At 45.3% G+C, this 25,865-nt stretch overlaps 1 protein-coding gene across 2 annotated transcripts in view; it reads right to left on the minus strand.

Annotated features, from left to right (window-relative positions):
• MYO5B (myosin VB) overlaps positions 1–25,865 on the minus strand; it is a 332,937-nt gene that overhangs the window by 143,557 nt on the left and 163,515 nt on the right. For both annotated transcript variants that reach the window (XM_077899806.1, XM_077899805.1), the window contains exon 4: positions 24,182–24,326. In XM_077899806.1, coding sequence (XP_077755932.1) covers positions 24,182–24,326 — 145 coding nt within the window. The remainder of the gene's footprint in view (positions 1–24,181; positions 24,327–25,865) is intronic.

Below are 25,865 nucleotides of genomic sequence, written 5' to 3' on the forward strand. Positions count from 1 at the left end.
TCACCGTCTACGGCAGTGGGGCCTGGGTGTTTTTTTTAATTCCACATGTGATTCTCCTTTGTGCTACATCAGTCCTGCTGAGGCTAGGAATCGCTGCTATGGACCCAATGGCTCAATTAAATGGGTCACGATACAAGTATGTTCAGGTACCAGCAGCAATTCAAACACCCTGGAGACTTACGGCCATCAATATTAGCCTGATTCAGTGAAACACTGAACTCAAAACAGAGATTAGCTTTCAGAGGCTTACCAGAGTCCTTAACCACGCTTCACAGTTAATTCCAGGACTTTGGCAAATGGCTTATGGTAAGTCACCCGGAAACCAAAGCAGAGGCTCTTTGTTATCTGGATTCACACTGTTGACACCCACACGGTTAATTAAGGTAACGGTGTGGACCTGTCAGCCTCAGATGTCAGAAAAACATGAGGATCATGCTGGTGCCTGCTAATACCTGTGGTGGGAGAAAAAAATCAACAGTCTCATACTTCCTCCTACGTCAGGGCTTCTTGACCTGGTGCCCCCTGCATAGGGTTCAGAGACCCATAAACTTCGATGAAACAAAAACCATACCTTCAGTTTTACTAAGTTGTAATAACTTAGACATTTCCTTGGGAAACGAGCAGAACAGCAGCTTTAGTTACGGTGTTGCAGTACTAAGTTTCTACGTGCATCACTGGAAAATGGTAATTAGATGTGCCACTAACATTAGGAAACAATCCTTCATACCTACTGTATCACAACTCCCCAAAATATTCTGAAACTATCAAGATGATCTGTTTCCTCTATAATTATATGTATTAGATACATTTACATGCATTAAGTGGTACAAAAAAGGTTAAGAACACCTAATCCTCTTTTCCAAGTTTTTTCCTGAGCCTAGTTGCAAAGCCACGCCTCTGCAAACAGCACTAATGACACCAACTTTTAAGGAGTCCATATTTACGGTTCATTAGAGCCTCTATTTCCCAAAGGCCAATCAGAAAGACCATTATCCATATTGGTGAAGGTGGTCTAGGGGGCAGACTTCAGAGACCCTAGGAGATGGGCCAAGATTTTCTCCACTGGAAAAGAGCTTCAGCCATAAAGCTGATACGTAAACTTCCAGGACTCACAATGGAAACCTATCAGAAGTTAAATGACACTCTCATACAGTTTGCATCCACTCACCCTCAGTAGGTCGATAGTGTCCCTTGGGAATGCAATAATTCTCAGACGTGCTTCACCACAAGGGCCTGGGCCATGCTTTGTCTGCACTCCCTGAGAGTCACTCGATGAGACTTCTCCATCCCTCTGCTGCTTTGACATTTCAGGATTCTCTTCCTTGGCCATGAAACCCTAACATCTGGACCTAAAGCAGAACCTGCCTTGGTTATTTTGGGGTGTCTACTCTATAGAATAAGGGGTTGGCTCAAGAGAGACCACATATGTTGACCCGGCCTCCACCACCGCTCTGGGCCCAACATGCCTCTATTCAGACACTCTCCTAGGTTATGTGCACCCTCCTTTCCAGCCTAAAACACTAGCTACCTCAGCCTCCTGGCCTAGAAATGGTCTCTTTACCCTTCAAGTATGAGACATGCAGGACTGGGTAGGGACAGGGAGACAGGACAGGTGCTCAGCACTGGGTGATGGTGAGAACTGAACGCCCCAGGACATACTGTGGACAAACTGGAATCTGGTGCCCAGTCATTCAATAAATATTTCCTGATGAATGAACAGACACTATAGGTGAAATGAGAACTCATTCTGGCTATGGGAAGGTACTGCCAATTGTGGTCACTCATGTCAGTGAGGTCATATTTATACTTAAATTATGTATGTACCTTGAGGGTTATGATTATCAATGGACATCTTAGACTCATTTTGCTACAGGCGTTATTTAATTACAAAAATAAACATCCAAAAAATAAAATAAAATAAACATCCAACCTACATAGAGTTTTGCTCATATAGCTTTAAAAAAATGAAACTACCACTCTCGGGCACAAATCCACAGACCCAAAACACAAGGCAACTAACTGTCCTAGGAATCTCAGAGGATTCCATATCCTGGCCAGTAAGCTCGTGAGTCCCAGAGGCCAGTACAGGAAGGGGAAGTGGGCAGGTATGAATCTGCATATGCACCAGACCCTAAGCAACAATGGAATTTAAGTGCAAAGCTCCTAAGAAAATGATGTGATGAGGGAACAGGGGAAGCTCAAGTCAATGAAAATATTTGCAACTTGATTTCTCCATCTTTCCATAAAAATAACAAACCTGACCAAATCAGAGGCTTCCCCAGTTGGATGAAGGCTCCAAGGGATCCTAGGTAGGGGATTTGACATGGGGTAGAGGATTGATGCCTCTCTTGAGGGCAAAAGTCCATTGAGAAATCAGTAGCTAAACTGTGAAGTTAGCACGAGGAAGTCTGAAGGTCAACGTCCATGTTCTGGTCATAGATGGAAGGGTAAGAGCTTTCTGATTTTTCCCCTTCAGCACGGGTTGCTAGGTCGGCAAGTGTCTATTCAGGGCTCTTAACACAGATTCGGAAAATAAAGGGCAGCGTTCTGCTCTCAACATTAAGGGGTTTGGGGATGTCATACAGTATGGCTAAAGAGCAGAGTCTCCAAAGTAGCCAGGACCCCAAACAGGAACACTTGAGCCATTTCCATAATGGACCCCAGGTTACAGAAGAGCAGACTCTTCACGTGTCCCCTTCTCTGTCCATTCCAACTCACCATCCTTTTCTCCAGCCCCTACCACTCACTACCCTCCCACCCCGCATCTTCCTGCTTCCCAGCTTCATTACTTCACTCAGGCGGCCCAAGAAGAAACAGGAGAGAGAATGTGGCACAGGGAAGGGCCTCAACTTGACCAAGGTTTTCCTCGTGATTCCAGGTGCTGCAGGGAACAGCCACGCAGCTGGGTCTGAGGTAGAATTCTCACCATGCTCTGTACTCTCGAGCCCCGCCCCCCACCCAGGACACCCCCTTCAATGGACATGGATGCACAGGGTTGTGCGAAGTGGGGGATTAGGAAATGGGTTCAAGCTGCAAAAACTCTGAGATATCCTGGGGTGGGGGAGATCAGCTCAGCCCCCTGAACTTCAACCACCACCAAGGCAGAGCAAATAGTGAGGACTCTAAGCCATCAGGAAGCTGTCCTCATGCCACAGAACAACATCTCAGCCCCTCAAGGCCGCTGGAGCCACCCAGGCGCTCTCACACTGAGCCACACACTCCTCGCGCCTCTTTCTGTTGCCTTTCCTTCAGGCAGAATTCATTCTTTCTTTCCCTCAGCCTCTCATTCGGATTCTTGCTCTCCAAGCCAACTGGAAGTAGGTGCTCCCCCCCTTTTCCTTTTCCCAAGGAGGAAACAGGGCAAAGACATCACGTGATTTGCTGAAAGCCACTCCACGTTGCAGAGCCCTGTCCGCACCCCCAGAGCTCCTGAGCAGGGCCCTCAAACACACCACGTGTCCAACCACAGAAGGGGCTGCCTTGTGAGAACACCTGCTTCAGACTGAAGATGTCCAAGTCAAAACACAACCAGCCATGTGGCTTGGTGGATAACTCATCTAACTGTTGCTCTCAGAGCAAATGCATGCTAAGCAGCAGCCCTGGCTACTTATCAACGGCACCCTTACATTCAGGGATCTCTTTGGCACAATGTCCCAAGTCTGTGGATTCTGAGATTGAAATGAATTATACCCATCGGGTCTCTAAACACATCTGAGTCCTTAAAACAAGGACTCCCTTTAATGGCCTGGAAAAAAAAAAAAAAAAAAAACCTTAATAGAAGCCAATCAATCATTCATGAGGCTGTCAGGAAAACTTGCTGACTGGCAGAAACATCTCCAGCAAAACTAAGTTGCAGGGCTCCTCTTCCCTTCTCTCAACACACAGGGCTCTGGTATAGGCTTGGATTTGCACCATCTGTGAAATCCTACCTGTGTGTGTTATCTCCTCTTCACAGTATTTGAGGTTCTCACATTGGCCAAGATCTCCTCCCTGCCTGCACCCATGCCCTGAGATTTTAAACTTGCAAATGGATGAACTATTTCATTAGACAAGACCATACTCATGCCAAGCCTTAAACTCATGGAAAAGCAACCTTAGGAAAAAACAGACTGGCTTCTTGAGTGACCACAGGGCCTATTATCACTCAGGCTGGGCAAGGAACTGGTTCTAACAGTTCCTACTCATCAACAGAAACCTTCCTGCCCCCATCAAGTACCTTTTGATATAGCACGGATAAAAGCAGCCAGGATTAGCAATAAAATAGAAGACCTAAGTAACATGCATCATCAGAATTCACAGTGATCAATACTGTTTCTAGCCTACTACATGGTTGCGTCCGGAGGTTGTGTTTAGCATTCTGCTGGCCATGTGAGGGGAGTCAGAGAACACTCCTCCCTTTACTTTGCACCACAACCACCAGTACAAAGTGTGGTGATTTATCTGAAGCCAGGGTTCCCTTCACAGAGCCCAGTGCTGCTGCTTCCCCCTCCACTGCCAAGCCCAGCAGAGAATGTGGCACTGAGTACCTCCCACAGGTCACAGCCCCAGTGCCTTTGGGTGTGGGTGGTAGGTCAACACGGACAAGGGCCCCAGAAGCAGTATGAAGTCCTACTTGAGTGCCTACAAACTGCTCAGCACTGAGGAGGGGAGGAGAAAGGACAGAAAGGGCACGCAGCTGCCCACCAGTCCCATGGCAACTCTTGGTTGCACCTACACGGGAAAAATCTTGAGCTTGTTGCTAAGTATGTACATGAAGTTGCTCCTGTGAGAGGCTGACACCCAGGAGAGGGACATCCAGAACACCAAAAACAAAAGGCAGCCTTTGTGCTAAAATATCTATAAAAGACTGACAGCCTCAGGCTGGGGAAGGAGACCCAGGGGGTGGTGGAGACAGCTGGGGAAAGACCCCAAGGGCGGTATTCCACATCCACACTAGGCCCTAACAGTTCAGAGGTGGGAACTAGCTGTGCAACAGGTTCTGGGAACAGGGACCAGAAAGCCAAAGAGAAGCCTTAGAGAAGTTTTTCCTGGCCTTTCCTTGCACAGCAATTTGGGAGATATAAATATAATTCTGTAACTACATTTTCTTCGGGCAGAAAAAGAACTCCCGTCGTAACAAAACCCCCCTTTTCTAGAAAATCCAACCACTACTCCTTATGAGCACAGGGACTGTTTTAATGCAGATGGCTGACCACTCCTTTGTGAAGATTTTGGGTTCTGAAGCTCGGGGGGCGGGGCGGCTGGGCAATGTAATGAAAGCAATCCTCAAATATTCTCTGGGCCAGAATTTGTCCCTGTTGTTTATCTTTAGGACCATTTTTGACCTTCCCTTAAAGTCCTTCCTCAGTTGTCAAACCTCAAAGGGTTAAGTAGTTTTTTAGTACAGTCACCTACCAAAATCCAGTTTTAGATCTTAAGGTAAAAATATTCATCCCAATATTTATAGCAGCAATGTCCACAATAGCCAAACTGTTGAAGGAGCTTCGGTGTCCATCGACAGATAAATGGATCAAGAAGATGTGGTCTATATGTACAATGGAATAGTCATCAGCCATCAGAAAGGATGCATACCTACCATTTGCTTTGACGTGGAACTGGAGGGTATTATGCTGAGTGAAGTAAGTCAATCGGACTTACTTAAGTATTATATTCACTATAGCTTATATTCACCCATATGGGGAATATAAAAAATAGTGAAAGGGAATAAAGGGGAAAGGAGAAAAAATGAGTGGGAAATATCAGAGAGGGAGACAGAACATGAGAAACTCCTAACTCTGGGAAGTGAACAAGGGGTAATGGAAGGAGAGGTGGGTGGGGAGATGGGGTGACTGGGTGATGGGCACTGAGGGGGGCACTTGACAGGATGAACACTGGGTGTTATACTGTATGTTGGCAAATTGAACTCCAATAAAAAAAATAAACGCAAAAAGTATTCTCTGTGCCCAGGGCAAGGGAAGACAGACTTCCTGGGAGTTGCCAGTTCTCTTCCTCAAGGATACAGAAATCACACTGTCTTAGTTCATCTCTCAGAGACCTCTGGTGGCAGCTCACAAGCCACCCCTGCACGTGCAGAGCCCAACTCAAGGTTCGATCCCAGACCTCGAGGCCATGCCCGGAGCCAAATCCAAGAGTTGGATGCTTAACCAACTAAGCTACCCAGGCACCCCAGATGTTCTTTCTTTAATCCCATTCTCTTTTCGCTTCATTTCCTTGCTGTGTTGGACTGTCCATGCCACCAAGATATGGATCTTTTCAAATCCTCACTTGTGATTTAATAAAGCTTAAAGATTAGCTTAGGATTTGGAAAAACCTTTTAAATAATAAAACAGACAAACTGGCTGGCTTGTGAGGTACTGAATTCTCAAGGTAACACATACCTACTGAAACAAATCTTGAGGAATGTGATTCTTTACATCAAATTGTTCACACCTGCCTGCCTACCCACATCTCACCTGTCTCAACCTTATTTTATCAAGTCTAGGATCAAATGATACCATCCAGGAAATGTAGTTCCTGTCCACCTTCTCTAAAATAGCTCCTCTAAATATGCTAGGGAAGAGAGGTAAATACCATTCACCCACTTAGCATGTACAGTGGTGTTCAGTATGTGCAGAGTTGTGCAACCATCACCCAAATCAATGTCAGAACACTGTCAAAACCTCAGGAAGCAGCCCCGGGCCCACTCTCTACCCCTTGAACCTCACACACTTGCTAGTCTACTCTGGCTCTCTCTATATGCCCTAATTCTGGCCTTTCGTCCAGATGCAATCCCAGGCTCTCCTCACTCTGCTTTCAGCGTAACATTTCCGAGATTTACCCACACTGTGGTACACTCACATACTCGTTTCCATTCTGTGGCTGAACAGCAGAGGATTTCCTTTGTGGGACACACCACTTTTGTTTATCCATTTTTCAGTTGATAGACATTGGTGTTTGTTGCCACTTTTTGGCCATTATGAGTAAATACCAATATTCACATGTGGGGCTTTGTGTGGACATGTTTTAATGTCTCTTGGGTTATAAACAGCTTTGTGAAGCTTGAAGTAAAAGGGACTATCAGAGCCTATCAAAATCTGTTCCGTCAAAAGATGAGACCTGGCCTACTGGTTCAGGAAAAATTCCCATCAAGCTATATTTGGTGACTTTTTAAAGCAGCCAGGCTAGAATAGAAATCCCCTAACTCTAAGGTGTTTTATCAGACAAACTAAATACCCCTCCTTTTATTTCACGTTTATCAAATGTTTAACTTGTCATACTCCTTCCCAGTAAACAAACGCATTTGACTTTCCCAATTCCTAGAAATACTAAACATTACATTTTACTTGCTTAGAGAGATTTTGAAAAATCCAACCACACCTTAACAGAGAATGCAATTTGGGGATTTCAACAGGACTATTCAGGCAATTCTTTGGTTTGTGGTTCTTGCATCTGATCTCAAATCAGAGTTCAAATGGGCTGTGTGAAGAGTGTGCTTTCCCTAACCACTCACATCCTTTTGCATGATGACATCCTTCCTACTTTTTTAAGATTTTATTTTATTCATGAGAGACCCAGAGAGAAAGAACGAGAGGCAGAGATATAGGCAGAGGAAGAAGCAGACTCCATGCAGTAAGCCTGATATGGGACTTGATCCTGGGACTTCAGGATCATACTCTGGGCCAAAGGCAGATGCTCAACCACTGAGCTACCCAGGCATCCCCCTACTCTTTCCTTAAGCTGTAAAGACCTGCTTCTTCTAAAAGGTGCTGAAAACAAAGTCACACACAAACATGCAGATAGGTGTTTATTAGCAGCTTTATTCATAGCTGCCAAACCTGGGAGTGAACAAGATGTCCTTTGGCACAGGGACGGACAGACTGTGGCACCTCCACACAATACTAGTCAGCTCTAAAAGCAAGTGAGCCAGCAAGCCATGAAAAGACACAGAGGAAACTTAAATGCCTACTACTAAATCAGAGGAGCCAATGTGCAAAAGGCTACAGTCCTGTATAATTTCAAATATGTGACATCTTGGAGGAGTCAAAGCTTTGGAAACCATCAAGATGATCAGTGGTTGTGAGGGGCTGGGAGCGGGGAAGTGTAAACAGGCAGGGCACAGAGGGCTTTCAGGCAGTGAAACTACTGTTAGGGACCATAATGAGGGGTATAGGCCATTCATTATCTACATCTGTCCACAGGATGTACAGGATCAAGCATGAACCCTAACATGAACTATGCATTTGGGGTGATTATTAGGTGTCTGTAGGTTCATCCATTGTAACAGACCACTCTGGTGGGGAATGTAAATAATGAGGAAAGAGATGCAGGCAGGTGGGGAAGGGGCATACAGGAAATCTCTGCACCATCTTCTTGGTTTTGCTGTGAATCCAAAACTGCTCTAAAAAATTATTTTTTTAAACAGATTTTATTTGACAGAGAGAGAGCACAAGCAGGAAGAGCAGAGACAGGAGGAGAAGCAGGCTCCCCCTTGAGCAGGGAGCCCGATGTGGGACTCGATCCCAGGAATCTGAGATCATGACTTGAGTCAAAGGCAGATGCTAAAATGACTGAACAACCCAAGCGCCCGGCCATTCCTTTGAAGAATGTCTCACAAGCTACTTTACCCCATGTGATGTCCATGTTGGCTAAGGGACAAGGATGTTAGGGCCTGAGGTCTTTGTCAGTTTGCATCAAGATAATCTCTGAGTAGAACTAGGGGGTCTGAATGGGGCTCAGGGGGCTGGCTTTCTGCTGATGGTTAGGACGGGCACTGGACACATTCAGGGCAGGGCCCAGCCAGTCCCTGCTTCCCCTCGGCACTCCAAAATAAAGGTGTTGGACCAAAGCCATCTCGGGATCCTTGCAGCTGTCAATGTTAGACTCTCTGTCTTCCATCCTCACCACACCTGTGACAGGTACCAGGGAATCTGGGGGAGACACAGGTTCTGGCCACCGACCAGGGCAGAGGAGCGAGGTCCACAACGATCTCACACTGACGATAGACTGTCTTCACCACTCCAGCTCCCAAGTTCACCTGCCACAGGCTCCTGAGGAAAAAGCCACAGCACCCTGGCCATGGTCTCCATCACTGTCCCATGAGAGACAAGGTCCATCATCCGGCCAGCCATCTGCCTCCGCAGCAACACTGCAGTCGCTCCCAGCACACCTTGCATTCATGTGGTCTTCACCCTAAACTTGTGTGACTTATTCCCATCCCAGCAATTCTCTGGGGCACACCTTCATTATGAGAGACACTTGGGGAATCCATGCTGTTCACCCAACATATCACCACCTGCCATGTGCCAAGATAGAAATCTTTGCCATTGAGGGAAAGGCCTGGAACAGTTCAACCTCCTACCACTGTACCCTGCCTACCTTCCGGCTTCACCAGCAACCCAGCTCCCTTCCTCCCCTTCTCTAACAGGAATATCTGCCTTCTCTGGGAGGGAAACTTAGACACCTAGGGGGCGGGCTCCAGCCCCCAGCTGCACAGCCAGACTCACCTCCGCCTATTATCACCTTGCTCCTTCCCGTACTGTGCCCCCTGCCACCTCCAAACTGCCTCCTCCAGCCCGCATTTTAACATCTGGAGACCCTTTACCCTAAAGCAAATACAGACACCACCTCCTCCCTGGCCACACAGAGGATGGACTGGGGAGTGGAAGAAATGTGGTCAAGAACCAAGATCAATTCAAAGGCCACAGCTGGGAGCCACATGAACACCATGACCCTGAAACTCAGGCAGCGGGATGGGAATCGGAGCTCCGCAACGCATCTGCAAGTTGTGACCTATAGGATGTGCTCTTATTCTGACTCAGCTGAGAAGATAAATAAAATCTTTTTTAAAAGTGTTGACAGAAGAGAGAAAACAGGCATGCGCACAAGCAGGGGGAGCATCAGGGAGAGGGAGAAGCAGGCTCCCCAGGGAGCAGAGTGCCCAACACAGGGCTTGATCCAAGGACCCTGGGAACATGGCCTGAGCTGAAGGCAGACGCTTAACCCACGGAGCTTCCCAGGCACCCTGAAAGAGAATACTTTAAATAAATGGATAGGCCAGGGAGATGAGTATTTTAGGCAGAAGATTCTTTAGGCAGCATCTAGTTAATATTGCACAAACACCTGTCTAACTTGGAGAATTTAAAGGATTGTCGTCATCTCAAGGGCAGAAACCGACCCCCGGGGCATTCCCGTAGCTCCCCTCTTATGCCCACCCAGAAGCTCCAAGCTACATACAGATGGGGTACACCAGGCACGAGAGACGTGCTAAGAAGAGGGAAAGGCAAAGGCTGTTTCTGCCAACACCGCCCTGGCTCTGCACGTCACAGATGCACATGGGGATGGAGCATGGTCAGATGCTCACCTGTTCCATGACCATCCAAGCTGCACCCCGACATCCAGTGCGGCAGCTCAGACGGCCTCTCCGCAGACCTCCAGCTATGCAGCAGCCATGACCACTTCCCATTGGATGGAGCACATTAATGCACTCGAGCTCACAGCCCAGTGGGAGGGCAGCTGGAGGCCCGGCTCTGCATCAGGCCGGGGGACAAAGGCACAGAAGAGCTGCAAGGCCCTGCAATGGGCGAGCAGGACTGGTTCCAGCACCACCTGGGACATGTAAGGGTGGTGGCCACGCTGCTCGAGGCCTCAGGGCTCAGCAGGGGAAACAAGCAAGCCTGCCCTTCATACATATTTTCCTAGCGGGGAGCCACGACGTAAGGGGGACCAAAAAAAAAAAAAAAGCCTAGAAACTGAAGAATGGCATAAATGTGAGAGTTACAAAGATGAAAGATCATTCTGGGCTCTGAGGTGGAGCACTGGGAGGCCGTCCTTAGATGCCCAGGCCTGCCTTGAGCACTGCAGGCTGCTCTATGCTGCTACATTCTCCCCTCACCCCCCCTGCTTAGGACCCCTGGTCCAACACGGATCTCACATTCCACCTGCCTCAGAAAGGATGCAGGACTCCCACCACCTTCCCGGTTCTTCTTCTTCTACCGGATCTTAAATGCTAAATTTACACAGGGTTTGATTTGCAAACTTTCCTCCTCCCCAGCTGTCTCTCCCAAGAGGACATCAGCCATTCCCATCTATAGGTCAACCCCTTCTCTACTCCATCCACTCAGCCTGACAGCTCGACTTAGATGTCAGGGGAGGCTGGGGTGGGGATTGTGAAACAGTTCGCAAATAAACTCATTTTCTTCTCCCTTCTACCTTCCCTGGTCTCAGCATACAACCTCCTCCCACATGGTTTCTGAAGCCAGAACCATAGGGGTCATCTATTCTAGGGAGACAGTAAGCCGAAGTCATCAAAAGCACGTTTGGAATCAGGGGTCCAGGCTGACAGCTCCCTGTGGTTTCACTGCCAAACCTGTTTAGTCAGTACTACAGTGATGAGTAATACCTGCACATCCCTGATGATCTCAAGAAATACTCCTTGTTCCCATCATGCATATCAAAGTAGGGACATATTTTTGAGATACAGAAAATGTGCCTTTTTACATTTCTCTTAAACAGTATTCTCCAACTCAAAGCATTAATTTGTCTCAGGAGGATTAGGATTTTTATAGTAAAGGTAAAGACAAAGGGCTGAAGTCCAAGTTTTGACCGTCAAGATAAGATTTCTGAGTTCCTAGCATGGCATCTGTCTTCAAATCCTGCCTGCTAGTTTGGGGAAAGAGATTTTTTACGGTTAAGTTTCCAACAGAAATCAAGAGCCAGGTCTGAGGAGTGTGGACACGAGATTCACCATAAACCACGGACAGAAAGAAGTCAGGATATGAGGTGAAGGAAGTCCCACCTGTTGAGGGGAAGGAGAGGCAGACTGGGGAAAGGGCACAAAGGAAGCAAGGGAACCATGTGGTCTTATTCCCAATTTGGGCCTTTTATATACCCCCCCACCTCCCGGCTTAGGGGACCCAATGGACCAACCTGAAGAGGAGGCCAAGCCTCAAGGGGGAAGTCCAAATTCAGCTCCAGTATCCTTGGTTCAACACCGACAGCACCACTAATATCACTGGAGCAAGCAACCACCGACGCTGCTCACCCACAGGATGGGGCTGAGGGCCAACGGGAAGCAGAATTCACTTGCTGCTTCTCAGTGTTTCAAAACGTCTCCTAGAGGACTTTGGGGGTAAACCAGCTATCCTCAAAGATCCTCAAATGAGAAACCCCATGATGCCTTGTGAAAAGTCATTTTGGTAACTGACTTCCATAGCAATAAAAACATCTTTGATTTAGTCCTAAGAACTAACAACTGCATCAGCAGCCCAACTTACAAAGAAGGAAAAGCTGGGAGCCAGGCACAGACACTACCACTTAGCTCTGTGACCTGGATGGGGCCTAAAACACATCTCCAGTGGCATCACACCAAACCGTGATCATCTGTGACCCTAGCACAGGGGAGAAACACTTCAGTATTTTGGTTGACACATCATCCACCATTACCACAAGAATCTAGGATCCCTGGGTGGCGCAGCGGTTTGGCGCCTGCCTTTGGCCCAGGGCGTGATCCTGGAGACCCGGGATCGAATCCCACATCGGGCTCCCAGTGCATGGAGCCTGCTTCTCCCTCTGCCTGTGTCTCTGCCCCTCTCTCTCTCTCTGTGACTATCATAAATAAATAAAAATTAAAAAAAAAAAGAATCTATTAGCAAACATCTATCAATGCAGTACCCAAAGATTTATGTCTCAGGAGACAGCCATGGCCTCCTCCCCTGGTTGGTCAAGGTCTACACTCCCAGCTAACTCCCTAACAGATGCCACAGTTCATGGGGCTACATTCTAAGCCTAGAACATATTCAGAAGGCCATCAGAATGAGGAACTGCTGCATGGGGAACGCTGGCCAGACCAGGAGAGTTAGCTGGGAGGACTAAGTGGGCATTCCCCAAGCAGGCTGCTCTGGCAGCTGCTCCAGGAGAGGAGCTCCAAGGTGGGCCTGATGGCAGACAGACGCCCACCCACCTCTACAAGTTTCCAACTGCAGAATGGCTGCCTCCCGAAGGGACAAGAAGTTTCTGGCTCAGACTGGGTGTCACAACTCTAGAGATGCTGAAAAAAGAACCCCCGATAGATTTGACCTCCAATGTCAAAAAAGGAAAGCCTTAGTCATCCTGTGCATTTAATAAACACATACTCTGCAAAATAAAATTTAAGGGGCTCTACAAATTGGGAAATAAAACGAATCAAGTTGTGGCAATGACAACCTCACACAAAAAGAAGAAAAATCTCTACTTTGGATTGCTGCGCTAGAGCTCCGATACATCAGGTAATTACAACCGATCAATATGTACAGTGACAAATGAACAAAGCTCCTAGAGCCCTGTGACCCAGTAGGGAAGGACACCTGGAGTGGGGACATACTGACCCCTAACATCTGGACTGGAGGTTGGTTCTATATGTTCAAACCAACGCAGCTAGATTCTAAATGTTATGCATCTATAGGAATATGTCCTCCATCATGTCAGCGAGGAAGTTAGAGGAGCAACTACTCCCGGCTGGTAGAGGTGGCTTATCAGAGTCATCCCAAGGGTCCCACCCCTACTCTCTCTTGGTGCAAGACACTTTCTGAAAGGACATCTCATAATTCTAAGTATGAAAGTTAATTCCCTAACAAACAAAAGGACATCTTTTTAAAAGGTCATGGATCATGAAGCGTTTTATTCTCTATTTTTGGGAATACAGAGAACCTGAATAATTTGTCATTTTTTGGCTATCAGAGCCACTCCCCTGACTTCCAATCTCATTGATCTGTGAATGAGGGCTGGGGCCAGGCAGGCTCAGGAAGCATCTGCTTTAAGCCTGTCCACTGCAGCTCTAAAGGATGTGCCCACAGAGCTTGCCCTTGGGCCTGCCACCTCGCCTGCAGGCTTTCCACAGCAGTCCTCCTGTGACTCTGCTGCTGACACACCAGGTAGGGGGTTTCAGTGCCATTCTTGATGCTGCTCCACATGGACAAGCACCTGGAAGTGTTTCATGAATATTAGCATCTGAGCGTTACTGATAACTCAGGCTCTGCGGGCGAGTCCTGGGCCTTCCCGCAGGGTTCTCACAAGCAGCCACGCAGAAGAGGCCCGATATTCACTGCAGCTGGAGGGTCCTCTGGTCCTCTGTCCTCTAACAGGCTTTCAAATTCTGTATCTTCTTTCCTTGATCGAAACCCACTTTCAGATCCTTAATTCATGCTGAGATGTCAAGAGCAACCAAGCGGGACTTAACAAGTGGAGAGATTGTAAACCCTTATGACAGACCCTTGTGAGCACCAGTTTGAATCCCATAGACTGGATATTCCTCTATTTCACAAGTTTCCTAAACACCAGTGCAAAGATTTTGTTCCTTTCTGAATAACTTTAAAAAAAAAAAGGCTTTGAAAAAATTTTTTTTTCTAAAAGGATAATTTTGTTCTACCTTTGAGATTCTGACTCAGGGTAAGGGGAGGCAGGGGGGTGGGGGGGCAGTGGTTCCCTGCAGGATCCTGATACAGAGCTGCTTATAGGGACCTGTGCTTATTCCACCACATGGGACAGGACTCCACCCAGTCAGATACTAGGACTCCGTTCTACCTCTTTCCATGGTAAAGGGTCTCCCTGAGGTTTTTTTTTTTTTTCTTCCTGAGGTTTTAAGCCAAAGCAACGTCCATTGCTATATACTTATTGCTGATGTAATCAAAGAAAAATCTAGAAAAAAACAAAGAACAAAAACCCCAGTACTCTAACTCAGTGTAGGAAAAGGACACTGGGGATGCTTGGGTGGCTCAGCAGTTTAGCGCCTGCCTTCAGCCCAGGGTGTGATCCTGGAGTCCCAGAATCGAATCCCACATCGGGCTCCTTACATGGAGCCTACTTCTCCTCCCTCTCTATCTCTGCCTCTGTCTCTCATGAATAAATAAATATTTTTTAAAAAGAAAAGAAAAAGGACACTGATGCAGGACAGCAGTCATGCACTCTCAATCATGTGTCCAGGATGGGAATGGGCAGCAGTGAGCCAGCCACTTTCTCGTGTCTTCTTTCCTTCATGACACACAGCCAGTGGCAAGGGGACCACTCTTCCTCCATGGATCCAGAACTAGTTTACAGATACTGACTTCAGATGCTGCCCCAGACACTAGACTCCTCCATCTTCTCTGAACATGCACTCTGGTCAGTAAGGAAAACCATGACCATATGCGGTTATGATCTGTTTCTGTTGTCGGCCTGCACCACACAGGCAGCGGTACCTGGCAGGCTGGCACTCAACGGCCTATTAAACCATCACATAATTGTTTGCTTCCTGCAGGATTGTGTACTTCCCGATGCTTCAGCTTCCAAATGGCATCGCCAAAGGGCATCAGTGTCCACCTTCTAACACAAAGGGCTGCTCTTAGCACCCAGAGCCCAATTTCAGTCTCAAGGCAACACTGAAAGTCTTCGGTTCCCTGTGCATGAGAATCAAGAAGTTGAAACAATGCCACTGAAAAGGTCTACTTCCTCTAGAAAGACTGGCAACCACCCATAAACTTCTGCAATCCTCATTTCAAACATGACTCTGCAAGAAGAGGCCGAAAGGACTCTTGCTACCACATGGAAAGGCCATCACTTGCTCGGCCCTGAAGGTACCATACGGTTGCCTGCAGGTACTCTGTGAAGGGACTCACACTCAGCTTTGAATTCTCCTGTGGCTCTGTTCTTGTCTGGACGCTAGGGTAATCCTATCATTATCCCTTTAACTCTCTTCCTCCTCCTTACCTGAAAGGCTACTAAGTGTCCTCGAGAGGCGGGGGAGGGGCTTTTTAATTATGGATTCTCATTTCCACACTGATGCCCTAAAACGCCTTCAAATTCTCTACAAACACTTCATACTTCTAGGAACACAAATCTACCAAGATACCCTCTTTGGACCCGAGCAAGATTTATAAATTAGATTCCTTATCCCCCCTGAACACAGGCTTGCTGCTCCCAAGGAGTTCCTCCCCATCTCAGGGAAGGCTCCCACCCACGAGAGTGTTTCACTCTCCCCCTGCCATGGGTGGGCCCGCCTGTGCTCCCCCCATCCTGATCCCAGGTAACAGTCGTCCTATCTTTCACTATTAGTCACAGTTTTGCAACACAGCAGAGCCAGATGGAAATGCATGTGCTCAATTACCTTGGCTACCTGAGCAAATAAAATTTAATGTGCAGTGTTTCCACTCTTTCAGAAAAATGACATGAACAACTCAAAATAAAGGGATCAGACCTGGCTAGCCCAGTAAGATGTCCCAACTCCACCACCAAAGCAAGGAGACTGCACGTCCAGTCTCACTTGGGACCTTAAACATTTTTGAGCCATGGAGGGAAAGGTCTACCCTGTGGCTTTCACGGTGTCCTGAGGACCAGAGTCTGCTCTGTTCTGGAAAACCATCTGCACTAGTCAGGAGGCACTGTCAGAGGAGGAAGGCAGGCTTCTCAGCTACGGCAGGGGGCTTCAGGGCAAACTGACCAAGCCTGGCTTCTGGCTTCATCTGTTTACCATTTCCATGACCTTGGAGGGTTAGTCAACATCCTCAAGTCTCCATCCTCACCCACATGGTGGGGATTTACTGATCTCACTTGGAAAAATGCATTAATATGTTGATTCTTTCTATTCTTCCTTCAACACCAATTGTATCACCAGCAAATGCTGGTGATGCAAGAATACATCATCACACTGTGCCACAGCGTCTCGCTCTCAGTAAGTAATTCCCTGTCACTCATTTTATAGAGGTCACTTACAACAGACAAGTTACATCCACAAGAACCTAAGCACTCAGGAGATATTCCCAGCCTCGGAAACATGGATAAAGAAGAGATTATGAAACAGGACCCAGTAGGGGAAAATGTTCAACATTCTTCACATTCTACTTTCTTTTCTAGTAAGCTCTAAAATGTCTCCGTGCTCCAGGAGAGCATTTCCCAAAGAGTGTCATCAGTCCCTTGAGATAATTCCTGCAAACAGTGTTGTTCTACTCTACGTAGGATTTGTGAACCCAGCCTAATGCATCCCCACCCTGGAGACTCAGAATACATGTCAACCTCACTGCTCTGAGCAGTTCCATGTAAAGTCATCTTGCACTGGATTAATGCAGCATTTCCCAAACTTGTTTGATCATTTTTATCGCTCTGTTAATACCATGCATGCCGTTTTCCCAAAGTTGACCCCAGCCTTCACAGGCCTCCAGTCTGGCCCCAAACTGTCCAGTCCATTGCCTCCTCTAGACCCACTCACTATGTAGGTTAAACTCCTCTGGGTGCTGACCTCCTGTCTTTAATCCTTTGAGATCTAATTCCCAGAACACACAATTCACTATTTTGAAGTATACAATGCAAAGTGTTTTAAGTAAATTTGTTTTCTTGTACATCCATCACCACAATCAATTTTAGAACATTTTCATCTCTTCTCTTCCCTCGCCCAAAAAACCCATAAGCAATCACTACCCATTTCACCTCTAACCTCAAGGCCTAGACAAATAATAACCTGCCCTTTCTAGGTTTGCTTGTTTTGGACATTCATGTAAACAGACACACATCTGTGGTCTTGTGTCTGGCTTCTTTCACTCAGTGGATTTGCAAGGTTCATTCATGTGGTAAGCCGGTGTCAGGACTCTGTTCCTATCAAGGCCAAATAACACTCTACAGATATACCACATTTCATTCATCCATTCATCAGCTGATGGATAGTTAGTTTCACCTTTTGGCCATGAGAAGTGATGCTATTATGATGTCTGTATTTAAGCTTCTCCATGAATAGCTCGTCATTTCTCTCGGGTATGTGTCTAAGAGTGGAAGTGCTGAGTCATGCATTAACTGTGCTCAACCCACCGAGAAACTGCCAAAGCATTTTCTAAAACAGCCACACATTTCACATTCCCACTGGGCAGCCTATGAAGATTTCTAATTTCTCTACATCCTCACCAACACTTGTCATTATGTCCTTGTGATTAGACCTCCCAACGGGAGTGAAGCAGTAGGTCACTGTGGTTCTGTGATCCTGTCCTTGACACCCACTTCTGAGGTAACGATCCCTCTCATTCCAGCCACCCAGATGCCTTCTGCTCACTATGTAGCCTACAAATTTATCAACATCCAGCTTAAATTCTACAGTTTTCTTGGACCACCTGTGACTGTCAAGGCTCCAAACTCAATTCTAATGACCCCATGGCATGATTTTTAGTCACACTTCCTGTAGTTACAGGTGTTTTGGCCTACTAGGTCTCCTCTCTCCCATCACATTGTGTGTTCTGTCAGAGTCAGGGAATGTTCTCACATTTCTCAGTGTTCCTTCAGCAAGGAACCTATTGAATAACTGATACCATACAAATGTCTGCAGATGCAATTTTAATGCAGGAGCTGAGGCTGAGGCAGGTAAAACGGAAAGAGTGGGCATTCTGGATGTTGGGCTGGGAGGATCTAGAAATAAAGAAGCAGTGGAGATTAGTCTCCTCTCTTATAGGGAAATATGGGTTCTTGTGCAGAGGCTGGAACTCATGAATGTGAGGCTTCATAGGATTTAATTTTTTTTTTTTTTAAGATTTTACTTATTTGAGAGATAGAGAGCAAGAGAGTGAGTGGGAGAGAGCGAGAGCATGCACAAGGGGCAGAAGGACAGGGATAGAGAATCCTAAGCAGGCTCCGTGCTGAGAGTGGATGGAACCTGATTCAGGGCCCAATTTCATGACCCTGAGATCATGGCCTGAGCTGAAACCAAGAGTCAGACACTTAACTGAGCCACCCAGGCACCCCTAACCTTTTTCTTCACTGTGAATCTCCATTTATGGTCAAATCTAGCTTTGGTGAATTCAAAAGGGGTTGGGACAGTGACCCATCATTGGCTGTCCTTGTGTTTCCTCCTTCCCTCCTCCAGTGTTGGCAAGACTCTGCAGCAGCTCTCAGGATAAGGATGATGGTCTGCACCTAACACTTTGAACTTTGACAGGATTCCTCCCACCCACTCAGACCATCAAGTTGGAGGGTCCCTGATGCAAGCCACATCAAGAAAGAAAACCTAGGGACGCCTGGGTGGCTCAGAGGTTGAGTGTCTGCCTTTAGCTCAGGGCACAATCCTAGAGTCCCAGGATCGAGTCCCACATCAGGCTCCCTGAATGGAGCCTGCTCCTCCCTCTAGCCTGTGTCTCTGCCTCTCTGTCTCTCTCATGAACAAAAAAATCTTTAAGAAGAAAAGAAAAAAAAGAAAAAAGAAAACAAGAACACCTATATGGTCAACTAATTGTCAACAAAGCAGGAAAGAATATCCAATGGAAAAGAGTTTCTTCAACAAATGGTGTTGGGAAAATTGGGCAGCCATGTGCACAAGAATGAAACTGGACCATTCTCTTACACCAGACACAAAGATACACTCAAAATGGCCAAAAGACCTAAATGTGAGACAGGAAACCATCAGAATCCTAGAAAACACAGGCAGCAACCTCTTTGATCTCGGGCACAGTAACTTCTTACAGGACACATCTATGAAGGCAAGGGAAACAAAAGCAAACATGAACTATTGGGACCTCTTCGAGCTAAAAAGCTTCTGCACAGTGAAGGAAACAGTCAACAAAACTAAAAAGCAGCCTATAGAATGGGAGGAGATATTTACAAAGGACACATCTGATAAAGGGCTAGTATCCAAAAATCTATAACAAACTTATCAAGCTCAATACCCAAAACACAATCCAGTTAAGAAATGGGCAGAAGACATGAATAGATATTTTTCCAAAGATGACATCCAGATGGCGAACAGACACATGAGAAGATGCTTAACATCACTATCAGGGAAATATATATCAAAGCCACAATGAGATATGACCTCACACCTGTCAGAATGGCTAAAATGACACCACAGGACACAACAGATGTTGGTGAAGATATGGAGAAAGGAGAACCCTCTTGCACCGCTGGTGAAAATGCAAGCTGGTGCAGCCACTCTGGAAAACAGTGTGGAGGGGTTCCTCAAGAAGTTAAAAATAGAGCTACCCCACACATGTAACAAGAAAGTGGTCTGTGGATCAACATTTTAGAAACTACAAATATAGGTTTGAATTAAACACTCAAGTGAGTCTCAAAAAAAAAAAAAAAAAAAGAGCTACCCTATGACCCAGCAACTGCACTACTAGGTATTTACCCAAAGAATACAAAAATATAGATCCAACCTTTTGGATGGTGCACATGCACCATGACATTTATAGCAGCATTATCAACAATCACCAACCACGGAAAAGGCCCAAGTGTCCAATGACTGATGAATGGATAAAGAAAATGTGGTATAAATGCATATGCATACACACACACACACACACACACACACACACACACATCCAAAGGAAAATTACTCAGCCATCAAAAAGAATAAAATTTTATTATTTGCAATGACATGGATGGAGCTAAACAAAATAAGTCAGAAAGACAAATACCGTGTGATTATGTGATTTTATTTATGTGGAATTTAAGAAACAAAACAGCTGAACATATGTGAAGTGGAACAAAAAAAAAAAAAAAAAAAGAGGGAAACAAACCTTAAGAGACTCCTAACAATAAAGAACAAACAGGGTTGATGGAAGGAGGTGGGTGCAGGATGGGCTAGATGAGCAATGGGCACTAAGGAGGGTGCTTGTTGTGATGAGCACAGGGTGTTATATGGAACTGAAGAATCACTAAATTCCACTCTTAAAACCAATATTACGCTAAATAGTAACTTACTAGAATTTAAATAAAAACTTGAAAGAAAAAAAAGAAAATCAAATCCCCAGTGAATCAAGAGGAAGAACTGCTGAATCCACAGCCAAGTGAGCCCCAGTCTCCCAAGACTAGAAGTCGTTAACTTTGGTTTCCTACACCCTTTATTTCACCAGCTGTTACAGAGATTCAGATGCAAACACACTGTGCTAGGCCATGGCTATGTGAATCACACAATTATTTCAACAACTACTGATGAGTCATGGAAAAGCACAACACACTCTTCAAGTATTGTTAAATGAATTTGTTCCAACGTCTGAATTGACAGAGAAGCTCCATACTCAAAATACAGCAAAAACTTTCCTTGCATCTGACCAATGGGTCTTCTTCCCTGTACAACAAAGATTCTGCAGGGGCTTCCAATGCGTCTCTCAGATCAGTAACAGAAACCCTGAGCTGCTGACACCCGGACATTCAAAAATAGCTCTCTCCTATGGCCACTTGTGCTGGTCTTACACTTCTAATGAACATTCATGAGCAAAAACTGCCTACGAATTTCAGCAAAATTATTTGGCTACACCTTAAGACTCGCTGAGTAAAATGAGTATAAACCGTAAAACAAAACCTAAAGGAAGCAATTCCTGGTCCAATTTTAACATCCAAGCCCTTTAATTGTCAAATTCATAGCTTTTGGGACACCTGGGTGGCTCAGCAGTTGAGAGTCTGCCTTTGGCTCAGGGCATGACCCCGGGGTCCTGGGATTGAGTCCTGCATCGGGCTCCCTGCATGGAGCCTGCTTCTCCCTCTGCCTATGTCTCTGGCTCTCTGTCTTTCTCATGGATGAATAATAAAATCTCAAAAAAAATTCATAACCCTAGGGTAAGACTGTATCACCACCACCGTGTACCACCATATCCCCTTCCTTCTAATGGGTGTGAACAAGGACCCAAGCAAGTGAAATAACCCAAGGGTAGAATAACCATAAATCCAGTTTCAGGCATGGAAGGGAAGAATGGAGGCCTTTAGGTGAGAGAATCTAAGGTGCAGATAAAGCTGGAGACTGGGAGATTTCCAAAACTACAGGGACCATAACAAGTCTTCAGTAAAAACAAAAACAACCCAGCAACTTCTAATACTTCTAAGTGCTGCTGGGTAGGAGAGATGAATGGGATGAAAAACAATGATCAATGACATTCATCAAAAGACAAATCAAAGAGCTGCTAGAACTTTTAGCACGGTAGGAAGTCATGAGAACCAACCCACACTCACCTGTGTGTGTGTGTGTGTGTGTGTGTGTGTGTGTGTGTGTGTTTTAAAGATTTATTTTAGAGAGAGAAAGAGAGCACATGCATGTGCTTGAGTGAGGAGAAGGGCAGAGGGAGATAATCTCTAGCAGACACAGCAGTGAGGAGAGCCTGACTTCACAACTCATGAGATCATGACCTGAGCCAAAATCAAGAGCCGAGCACTCAAATGACTGAGCCACCCAGGTGCCCCTTCCCTTCTGTTTCAAAATCATAAAGAAACTATCCTCCAGAGGAAGGAAGGTAGTTGAAGACTCAGCTTAAATGATTCTCCCCAAAGCCTGAGAGCCTGTTCAGACCCCAGGTCTCTCTCCACTGTGCCATATACTTGCCCTCCCACAGTAATACATTAGTGAAGCTATGTACTAAAACCTGAAGCACACTACAACCCATGCTTCTGTGTACACGACCTGACCTTGAACCATGCTTTCGGTCAGGAGGTTTATATCAATAAGTTATCAAGCTAAGTGACTTCTGTTCAAAGCCCTGAAGTAGATTAATACCGTATGTGCTCGCTCTTAAGGTATTAGAGACGTCAAAGTTGGGGACCATGTTAGCCCCTAGTCTCCTACCACCCTTGGAGAAATAAAATGGTTACAGATCATTTCTATTTGTTGAATTGCTCGTTCTCCAATCATGGCTCATTTTGAAAGTGGTCCATATATGTCCATAAGGAAGCAGAACTTTCTATATACTGAGTTTTACAACCAGCAAACAAATCAGTAAACAAGTCTATAGTGCAGCCTCCCTTGGTGGAAACTTTCATTGGGCTGAAAATTAGACACTGAAATCCACTGAAACACAGACTGTCTTAAATGGGATTCTCCTCTCATTAAGTTAGCCAAGCAGCCCTCCTCCCTGCAAAGGACTTTCCTAAGTGTGCTGCTCACTCCATAAGCTGTTCTTTGAAAATGGCAAGATTAGATTTAGTTGAAAAGATCCAGCATGTTGGTGTTAACGGGAATATGCATTTCTGCCAAATTTTTGGTGAAACTATCTTTCCCCACCTTATATCTGAATAGTTCAAGACCATCATCAGTGTGGTGATTAGTTTTATGTGCCAACTTAGCGAGGCCAAAGTACCAGACATTTGATCATGCACTAGTCATGATAGTACTGGTAAAGATGTATTTTAGATGAGATAAGCATTTCAATCAGTAGACTTTAAAAAAAAAAAAAAAACAAAACCTCATTACCCTTCATAATATGGGTGGGCCTCAACCAATCAGATGAATCTCCCAAGAAGGGGAAAAAAAATGACCTTCCCCCAAGAGAGAAGCATGACAACAGACTAGCCTCAGACTTGAAACACAACATCAACTCTTCTGTGGGTCTCCAGTCTGCCAGCCTACCCTGATTTTGGACTTGCCAAGCCTCCACAACTATATGAGACCGTTTCTTAAAAGAACCCCACCTGGGCTCCCCAAACACATACACAATTCCTCCCTCCCCCTGCTACTGGTTCTATTTCCCTGCAGAACCCTAATATAATCGCCTAGCCCATTTTCCAATGAAACAGACCTGTACACCCATCTGTCAGAGCTAGCAAAAACAAAACCACCCTGCAAAACTGAGGGGATTTATTTAAGTCCCTAAAGAACTCTTAAACCAAACAAAAAACCCAAAGCCACTATGCATAACTACTATTTTGAAATTCCTATTTCAAATGCCTCATCTATCTCAGAATCCTGGTTCTTTCAAAGGGAGCAAGCCTTGGGATCTATGAAATGAACGGTGATACTAGAAAATCAATTTTTTACATCAGGAAGGGAGGAAAGAAATCCAAAAGGCAGTCAAGGAGAGAGGAAATCAAAGGCATTCATTTATTTTATTGCTCAGAAAACAAACGGTCTTAGAAGCCACTGTTTGGGGCAGCCCAGGTGACTCAGCGGTTTAGCACCACCTTCAGCCCAGGGCCTGATCCTGGAGACCTGGGATGGAGTCCCACATCAGCCTCCTTGCATGGAGCCTGCTTCTCCTTCTGCCTGTGTCTTGCCCCTCTCTGCATCTCTCATGAATTAAAAAAAAAAAAAAAAAGCAGTAGCCACTGTTCTTCAAACATAGGTTCAGGTTCACAAGAACAAGATGAATGTGAGAGGAAATGCAGAAGAAATAGAACCTGGGCTAGTTCTATTCCCATTACCTTTACTCAACCACTGGGCAAAAGCAGCCAAGGAAGGTTGAAACTTCCCTTTCTGCCCTCTGACTACACAAAAAGACTTCCAGGCTGAGGTTACTCTTACCTGGCCATCTGTTTGTAGGCTTCTTCTGCCACAGCAAAGATGTGGGGGTCCATGTCCCCCATGTTTTGGCCACTGTAGGCATAGATGACATCTTGACCATAGATTGGCAACTGTTCATATGGATTAATGGCAACGAGCACGATACCTGCAAACAGATAACATAGTCAGATTCCGACCGCAAGATGGCCACCTGGCATCACCTTTTCAAGGCCCTTGTTTATATAAATCAAAACTAAACAAAGTGAAACTAAATCAAGACTTGACTTGATAGTGCTAGGCTCCGGTAGAAAAAAGAAAGACAGGCCTCTAAATACCCTAGAGCGTGGAATAGGTACATGTACCCAAATGCTCAACAGATTACACTCAAAATACATGTAAAACGTTGCACAATCCAATCTTGTCTCAGCCAGTTATTAACTGTGGGACTCTGGCAAATTACTTAACCTCTAAGTGCCGCAGTTTCCTGGACTATAAAATCAGGAATAGTAATTACCTTTACCTGCTTGTCTTGAAGATAATGATTAATGAAGAACTCTTAGACCATCATTTTACATAGTAAGCACTGAGTGTTAGGTTTTTATTAGCTCACATCACTTTATACCATGTATTCTCTTTTACTTTTTTAAAGAAAATTTTGTATCCTCTAAAGTATACATCACAACGATGGGCTCAAAAAATACATGTTGAAGAGTCAGCAAATCATCTGCCCTTTCAGAACTGTTATGGAGGGCAAGGTTAATATTTGAGAATGTAAAGAGAAAAATGAATTTCAATCTTCCAATAAATTCATGCCTTTTTGTTTCCCCTAAGAGCACATTCTGGATCTCAAGAGAACCACTGATAAGGGGAAAGAAAAGAAAGAGAAGAAAAGAGAAGAAAAGAGAAGAAAAGAGAAGAAAAGAGAAGAAAAGAAAAGAGAAGAAAAGAGAAGAAAAGAGAAGAAAAGAGAAGAAAAGAGAAGAAAAGAGAAGAAAAGAAAAGAAAAGAAAAGAAAAGAAAAGAAAAGAAAAGAAAAGAAAAGAAAGAAAAGAAAGAAAAAAAAAAGAGGTGTGCGTTTTGCCAGTCCCATGGGGATGAGGAAACAGGAATGCAAAGGTCATTGCCAAGATGGAAGATCTCTTAAACAGTGTTTCCCTCGGTGTTTGAAAAGGTACACAAGTCAGGAAAATAAGAGAAACCACAAAATGGGAAAAATATTTGCAAAAAACATATCTGATACAGATAAAGGACTAATTTGCAAAATACATGAAAAGAACTCTTAAAACTCAACACTAAGAAAATGAACCACCTAATTGAAAAACGGGCAAAAGATCTAGACAGAGACCTCCCCTAAGATCAACAGATGGGTACCAAGTACATCATATATCAGGGAAGTACAAATTAACACCGTAAGGAGATACCACCAAACACCTATTAAAAATGGCCAAAACCCAGGACACAGACAACACCAAATGATGGTGAGGATGTGTAACAATGGAAAGTTTCCATCGCTGGTGGAATGCAAAATGGTATAGCCACTTGGGCAGTTTCTTACAAAACATACACTTCCTATAGGATTCGGTTTCACACTCCTTAGTATTTATCCAGAAGGGCTGAAACCTTATATCCACACTAACACCTGCACATGGATGTTCACAGCAGTTTTGACAACTGCCAAAACTTAGGAGCAACTAAAAGGTCCCTT

The sequence above is a fragment of the Canis aureus genome, chromosome 6 (assembly GCF_053574225.1).
Source record: "Canis aureus isolate CA01 chromosome 6, VMU_Caureus_v.1.0, whole genome shotgun sequence".
Taxonomy (NCBI): domain Eukaryota; kingdom Metazoa; phylum Chordata; class Mammalia; order Carnivora; family Canidae; genus Canis; species Canis aureus.